Source organism: Microtus ochrogaster, chromosome 24, assembly GCF_000317375.1.
Source record: "Microtus ochrogaster isolate Prairie Vole_2 chromosome 24, MicOch1.0, whole genome shotgun sequence".
Taxonomy (NCBI): Eukaryota; Metazoa; Chordata; class Mammalia; order Rodentia; family Cricetidae; genus Microtus; species Microtus ochrogaster.
The window spans coordinates 34,739,405-34,746,926 of NC_022024.1; the positions used below are offsets into that span (position 1 = coordinate 34,739,405).

The 7,522-nt window shown below is 51.2% G+C and overlaps 1 protein-coding gene across 1 annotated transcript; it reads left to right on the top strand.

The window, feature by feature from the left end:
* The first annotated feature begins 441 nt into the window (after window positions 1-441).
* C24H12orf45 (chromosome 24 C12orf45 homolog) lies at window positions 442-7,516 on the top strand. The gene is made up of 4 exons (XM_005358235.2): window positions 442-557; window positions 2,302-2,388; window positions 3,484-3,620; window positions 5,453-7,516. The coding sequence occupies exons 1-4, from the start codon at window positions 443-445 to the stop codon at window positions 5,669-5,671; spliced, it is 558 nt and encodes a 185-aa protein (XP_005358292.1). The 5' UTR covers window position 442; the 3' UTR covers window positions 5,672-7,516.
* Window positions 7,517-7,522: the final 6 nt, after the last annotated feature.

Here is a 7,522-nt window from a genome sequence, read left to right on the forward strand (position 1 = left end):
CTGGGCGTGGTGTCTCCCACCTATAATTCTGGCCTTTGGAGACTAAAGCGGGATTGCTGCAAACTCAAGACCACAGAAACCTCCTCCCCTAACAACAACAAAAATAGAAAGACAAAGGCCTCGTTGGGCTAAACCGAGCGCGGCTGAGTCTTTACCAACAAAAACAAGGAAGATTGTTTTTGCCCGACCCTCTGCGGGGGCGGATCAGGCCCCACGCGTGCTTCCCCGGCGCTCCGCCCACGCTGCCTCCCCCCCGCTTCCGGTCCCCAGCTGCCCACGCTTCAGCCCCCCCTCCTGCACGAGGTCTCGCCCCGCTCCTCCCACTGTCCCCGCCCAACTCCCGGTTTCCGCCAATTGCCGCCTTGGCCCCGCCTTCCGCCCCCGCCCCTCGACCCGTGCCTTTCTCCATCCGGGTTTATTTCTCTCGTGCTGTCTTGGAAGCATGGAGCTGCACGGTGAGCGCTTATCTGCTCCCGCAGCTTCGTCGTCTTCTGGGGATCGCTCGCAGGTCACTGTGTCCAGGGAGCTGCTGACCGCGGGGAGCTCGGGTTCGCGAGGTGAGCGGCGGCGGAGGGACCTCTGGGCTGGCGGGGCCCGGTTATTCCGCGGGGCCCAGGACACTCCGGAGGGCGGGGTACTGTGGCGCCCAGGGCTCCGGGGCCAGGGATGCCTAGGACACCGGGGCGCTCCGGGGGATCGGGAATGCTTCGGGAGGCTGGGGTGCTGTGGAGCCCGGGACGCTCCGGAGGGCGGGGTACTGTGGAGCCCGGGGCTCCGGGCCAGGGATGCCTAAGAGGCCGGGGCACTCCGGGCTCGGAGATGCCTAGGAGCCCGGGACGCTGTGGGACCGGGGCGCTCTGGGGGACCGGGAATGTTTTGGGAGGCGGGGATGCTGCAGAGCCCGGGACGCTCCGGAGGCCGTGGTACTGCGGAGCCCGGGGTTCCGGGGCCAAGGGTGCCTAGGAGGCCGGTGATATCTGGGAGACTGGGGTGCTCCGGGGGACCGGGAATGCTCCGGGGCGCGGGGAGGCAGGGATGCCTAGGAGCCCGGGACGCTGTGGGGCCGGAGTTGTTCCGGAGCCCTGGATACTGAGAAGTCTGGGGCGTTAATGGGGGGCGGGCGGGCATGCTGAGGAGCACGGGGCGCTCCGGCGTAGCGCGTAGGCGGGGATACTGTAGAGCCCTGGATGTTGGGGGGCGGGGATGCTGAGGAGTCAGAGAGGCTCCGGGGGCGGGGACACTTGGCGCGGGGCGTAGGGGGGAGTGTTTCGAGGAGACTGGAACATTGTTAGGGGTCGCGGGGGGTTGTCGGTGATACAGGCCGGGTAGTTCTTAGGGAATGCTACAGGGAGGACCTGGGCTGGCTTGGCCAGGATGGTAGGTACCATTTTTAATATTTGTCTTAGGCATGCCCTCCTCGTTGTCACCTTGGTGGAGGGAGACGCGTGTGTGGGAAATCCATTCAGCATTTCAGATAGTGTGGTACAGAAGAGAAAAGCATGGGTTCAGCCAGGCGTGGGGCCTCACACCTAAATCCAGCATTTGGGAGCCAGAGGCGGACGGAGGGAGACAGAATGGAAATTGTAGGTTCAAATCCCTACTCCGCAGTGGGACTTCTTATAAAAGTAGCCTTCTTTAGGCCTCCGTTTTCACATTTTGTTTCAAACAGGTGGGGCTAGCCATAGAATTTTAACGAACACATAAAAGTTCTTGTGTCTGCGTATTAAGTATCGTGGGAACTTTTTGAGAACGAAGTGTATCCGAGGGAGTTGCACTCCTGATTGCCAAAGCTTGTGTAGAGAGTGGTAGTGTCAGAAATTAACCAGCTCAAGCCTCCCCGCATCCCCGACGCCTGCGGAAGTATCCTGAGGACCCCGTCTTATGTAGGAAAAAACCAGCATGGTGGTAGTCACTGGCTGGGAACAGCAAAGCTAGATATTGACCCCAAGCTCTGGCTTTGCTCCGAACGTAACACTAATCAAAACACTAGGCTTTAAGGAGCATTCCAAGTCTCCCCGGTCATCTCTCCGGGATTTTTGATTTATAAAGAGATTTTCCTGTGCGTGAAAAGGCTTGAGCGGTCAGTGTATGGGATGGACAGTTGGTTTGTACATAAAGAATCACAGTGTTGTAGAGTGTTTGTCCCTTCTACCCCCGGGTATGGAATGGTCCGGTTGAAGACAGTCCCAGGAGCTGTTACTGATGGTCCCCTCTCATTCTTCTGAAGTGCTAGGGTCATCCGTGGCTGAGTGGCACTCCTGGCTCTGCTGCATTCATGGTGTCAATTGTGTGTATTTTCAGGTATCTGGGACCAGTTGCTCATCAGCTCTAAGCCCCAGCCCAGGAAGACCTCTACTGTTCAAACAGTTCGCATGCAGAGGAGCCCTTGTAAGTACAGCCTTTCCACTCTAGGGGGCGCTCCCCCAGTTTAGGCCAATTAACTCACATTTGATGGGATCGGATGTCGTGGCTCATATCAGACCACAGAGTCAGATACCGCAAGTCTTGTATTGTGTAAATCCTTGTCTAAGGAGTAAAATTTCTCATCATAATCTACCTGAAGATTTTTTCAAAATACATTCCTTTTTCCTTTTTGAAACTGAAAATACTGTTGCTGGCCGCAATGCAGTGGGAAGGCTGAGGCAGGAGAACGGTAGCATGTTGGAGACCAGCTTGAACAGTACTCAAGACTCACTTGTTTGGAAAAGCACTTACCGTTCACATGATCTGGAATATTAAATATGGTTCTGGGGAACACTATTGTTAACGGTTTTGCTTTGATGCAGCTTGTGTGGCCCCTGTGTATCCTGTGTTACGGAAGTGTCCTCAGAACCGAAGCATTCCCTCCTAAAACAAAACATTTTCTTAAATGACATAAGTCTCTTGATAAGTAAACCGGACGGTGGTGGAGCACACCTTTAATCCCAGCCTGGTCTGGAACTCAGTCTGTAGACCAGGCTGGTCTTGAACTTGAGATCTTTGTGCCTCTGCCTCCTGAGTGCAGGGATTAAAGGTGTGCAACAACACCTCCTGGCAGAATTCCCCACTCAGGGTCTATGTTGCTCAGGTTGGCCCTGAACTCCCTGTAAGCCTTATTGTAAGGATCAGGCGCTCTTAGATCCATTAGGTCATTCTGCCTGTTTTCTCAGTCCCTTGGTGGAAGGCCAACCTCCTAGAATTTTATACTTTCAGGGTGGAAGAGAAACAGAACATTTGAATAATAATTGCTGAATCGTGCGGGCTTGTTGCTCTGAGAGTCCCTCTTTGGGACTGGTGGGTAGAGCCCTTGGCCTGGCAAAAAAGCAATGCCTGGTTCAGTCCCCAGCCATCTGAGCTGACCCCTCTGACCCTCCCACACGAGGTAGCTCAGAAGCTGGGCCTGAGTTGTTGATGGGTTCATTGCTGCGCTCCTCCGAAGTGTTCACCAGGAGTTGTGGGGTCTGGACTTGACTAACATGGCTGCATTCTGTGTTTGCTCTCTAGTGTTAGACCAAGTGCAGGCGTTCCTCCCACAGCTGGCCCAGGCCAATGAAAAGCTTCGGAAGGAAATGGCGGTTGCTCCAGCGGATCGCTTCGATATTGAAAACACCGAGGGGACATCCGGGAACATCGTACAGATGGTAACTGCCCTGTTGACTCACGTGATGGGATTAGTGTACTTGCCACGAAATGGGGGAAGATAATGGGAAATTTTACTCTAAAGTAAAATGTGGTTTTTAAATTGTCGAAGATTTCTCATAGGCTGTGCTGTCTCTGTTGCCCTGTTTCACGTGCTGTTCAGTGCCGGCACAGCTGTTGACATTAACAAGAAAGCGGGACATTGTATGTTATGGCCACTAAAGCCTTTTTAAGGCAAGAGGCTATGCATTTGACTCGAAGTTCAAGGGGAGTGTTTTTTTCATGGTAGGAAGTTGTGCCTGGGGCTCTCTGGTGGCAGAAGCTTGCAGTAGGCTATAATTTTGTATTTCATTCAGTATTTAAATTTTTCCTCTTTTCAGCCACTTTCTGGGGGTATAGGAACCATTCTTAGTTCAGGAGCTAACTGAACTAAGCCAGTTCAGTTAGCTGGATATAATTTGCTGGTCCTTGCTCAGAAATTTAAATTTCATTAATGCAGGAGCTGTGGGGTGTTCTTGAGGGAGTAGAGTTGGGTGTCCAGGCCTTACCTGAAGCCTAGGTTGACCTCAAACTGTCCTGTCAATCTCCCCATTGCTGGGATTAGAGGTTGGGATTGTAGCTGTGTTACCATGGCCAATGTTCCTATCTCTTGTTAAGTCTGAGGTATTTGATGGGATGCCTGATTCTAGCCTGGTGGTTCTCAACCTGTGGGCCTCCACCTGCTTAAGGTCATCAGAAAACAGACACTTACATTGTGAATCCCCCCCATTGTGAACCCCCCCCCCATTATAGGTGATTGTGAGCCACCATGTGATTGCTGGGACTTGAACTCAGGACCTATAAGCAGCCAGTTACATTAACCTCTGAGTCATTTTTCTAGCCCCTACATTATGATTCTAACAATAGCATAATTACAGTTATGGAGTAGAAATTAGTTTTATGGCTGGGGGTCACTACAGCACGAGGAACTGTATTAAAGGTCACAGCATCAGGAAGGCTGAGGCCCACTGGTCTAGTCCGTTTTTATTTATTTTATTTTATTTTATTTTTTCGAGACAGGGTTTCTCTGTAGCTTTGGAGCCTGTCCTAGAACTAGCTCTTGTAGACCAGGCTGGTCTCGAACTCACAGAGATCCGCCTGCCTCTGCCTCCCGAGTGCTGGGATTAAAGGCGTGCACCACCACCGCCTGGCCTAGTCCGTTTTTATTGAGAATGGTGTTGGGTGTGTACTAGGCAGGAGGGACTTCTTTTTCCGTGTGCATTGGTGTCTCCCCGGCATGTCTGTATGAGGGTGTGATATCCCCTGGAGTTAAGACAGTTGTGAGCCAGATGGTTGCTGGGAATTGAACCCAGGTCCTCTGAAAAAGCAGCTCATGCATTCAAGCGCTGAGCCATCTCTCCCGCCAGGAGGAGCCTTTTTTAACAACATAAGTAAAATAAACCCTTCAAACCGACCCTGACTTTGCTCTGATGTCTTCTGGCCACCGAAAGCGTTTACCTGCTGTTCGTGTTAAGCTCACAGCCCAACCCGTGCTCAAGAATCTATAATAAATATTAGTAATTTCTTCTGCTTTTATTTAAGAATTATATTTTTTTTGTGTGTGCATGTCAGTGTGTGTATCTGTTACCAATGTGCAAGGCTGTGAGGGTCAGAAGAACTAGAAGAAAGGATTAGATTTTCTGAAGCTTGGTAATGGGTGCTGGTACTGGAACCTGGACTGGGTCCTCTGGAAGATCAGTGAGCACCCTTATCCACTGAGCCAACCCTGCCACTTTATTAGAAAATGTTACAGAACTGCCCTGAAGTAGAGTTCTCAACCTGACACTTTCCACAGGATGTGGCCTTATTTGAGATGAATCGGTCAGATTCAAAGGAAGAGGACAGCTCAGAAGAGAGCTCCGCGGACAGCTCCGCGGACAGCTCCGAGTCCGAAGATGAAGACTGCACCCCCTCCGAAGTCACTGTGGACAACATAAAGCTTCCGAGTGCAGAAGGTGGCAGAGGCAAGATTGAAGTGCTAGACAGTCCGGCAAGTAAAAAGAAGAAGCAGTGAGGTAGAGGGACGGAGAGAGGCATGAGCCACACCTGCGACCTGTGGGGAGGGCGGTCCCCGGGGTCCTGGGCTTCAAGGTCCCTATGGTGCCTTAACTGTCAAAAAGGAAAATTCACAAATTTCGGGGTGTTGTACATAGAAAGTGTTCAGACTGCAGGGAAGGTCGTGCCCTTGGAAACTGAGCAGGGAAATATGGAAGAAATGACTGGATTGGCTACGTGCAGATATTTGCCCAAGTTGGCATGGTCTGAACGGTGAGGTCTGGGACTCATTGAAGCTTCATTCATGCTAAAATCAGGGTATTGGTTACAAAATTCCCACTTCCAAATTAGAGTTTGGTTTGTTCGTGTACCAAAGCAGGTTACAATTTGTTATATAGGAACTGGGTACTAGAGACGAGCCCAGGATAATGGCCCCCTGCCATTGAAGGTGTTTTTATTTCATTTTAGTCACAAAAACCAAAGCTGCCTTTTAAAGTTCTGTAATGGAAAGCATGTGATTGACATCCTGTGAGGGTAGACTGACGTTTGCTCTTGCCGTGAAGAGCTTTAGTGTTTACAAATTCCTGCTATATCACTGTGTATATGTTGGTGTATGAATTCATGTAAACATTGTCTTCAAACTGTAATGGTGCCGCAGCCTAAAGAATGACTCCAGTTCTCCTGTGACTTGGGTAGCTGTTCTGACTCAGTGGTACTGATTTATGAGGACTAGTTCCCGAGGTGAGAAGAGGAGGTACCCCCCCCCCTCAGGCGACTTGAGTGTAGGACCAGGCCCTGGCTACCTGGAGGGCATAGCAACAGCTCTCACCTACCTAGGTGGCTTGACATGCTGTGTGCTGATGACTCCTCTGACCCTGGGTCTCTAGTTGGTCCTCTGGCAGCTGCTGCTCCTCCACAGTAAGGACAGGTTAGGGCATCAGCCCTGAACCCATTTCCCCCCCTCTAGCTCTTGGCGCTTTCATGCATCCTCTTCCTTTCTCGTCCCTGAGCCTTAGAGATACTATTTCCCCCTGAGAACTGAGCCATTGGGCTACTGTACCAAACCAGGAGCAGACAATTGTGGAGCCTTCCTCCGAAAGCGATCCAGGCTGTCAGAAGGGCACACACTCCTGAGCCAGTGGTCAAAAGCATCCTGCATGACCAAGTATTGTGTCTTAATTGGGTTCTCTGTTATCCAGTGACTGCACACATCCTGACCACAGCTGTGTGGTGTTTTTCCATTTACCAGATTTTTAGACTGAAGAGACATCTGATGGGTGTAGTTCTGAGTTTGGTAATAAGCTTAGCCAGGGCTTTGCTTATATTGCCAGCATAGGGCCCTTGCTTAGGGACTGGGTATTCCTGTGACAGATAATGGCTTCACACCTTGGTGAGTGCCAAGCTGCAGAGCCACAGCACAGGCGTAAAAGAGTAAAGCGTTCTTTTTTACCATGTGCAGGAGAACAGATTGTATAGTTTTCAAACTGGACATGCTCCCCAACTAACGCTGGACTCTATTTGGGAAGCTTGTGCATAATTACAAAGAGAAGGATTTTTGGAGGCCGATCCATTTACCTCTGTGTTCTTGGTTACAGAGGAAAGGTGGCAGGAACATCCTTAGGGATTGCCTATGTTGTAAAGACAGGTGGGGAAGGTTCTCTAGAACTCGGCGGTGGTCAGCGGCTGACCTGGGATAGCTAGGTTATAGGAGGTGACTGACAGCTCAGAGAGGGCCTAGGAGTGGATCTAGGTGTGTCCCCTCACATGGAAATAGAAAGCCTCCCACATGGCTGCTGTTTGTTTACCTGGTGCCCTCTTGCAACTTAAAGGAGGCAGCCACTGTGCACCCAGTGGATCAGAATCATGTAAT

Bases quoted from the DNA above. Each gene is read 5' to 3' on its own strand.
- C24H12orf45 (XM_005358235.2), top strand. From the start codon at position 443: ATGGAGCTGCACGGTGAGCGCTTATCTGCTCCCGCAGCTTCGTCGTCT. The intron at 558-2,301 runs GTGAGCGGCGGC...GTGTATTTTCAG, and splicing joins GGGGAGCTCGGGTTCGCGAG to GTATCTGGGACCAGTTGCTC. The intron at 2,389-3,483 runs GTAAGTACAGCC...TTTGCTCTCTAG, and splicing joins TCGCATGCAGAGGAGCCCTT to TGTTAGACCAAGTGCAGGCG.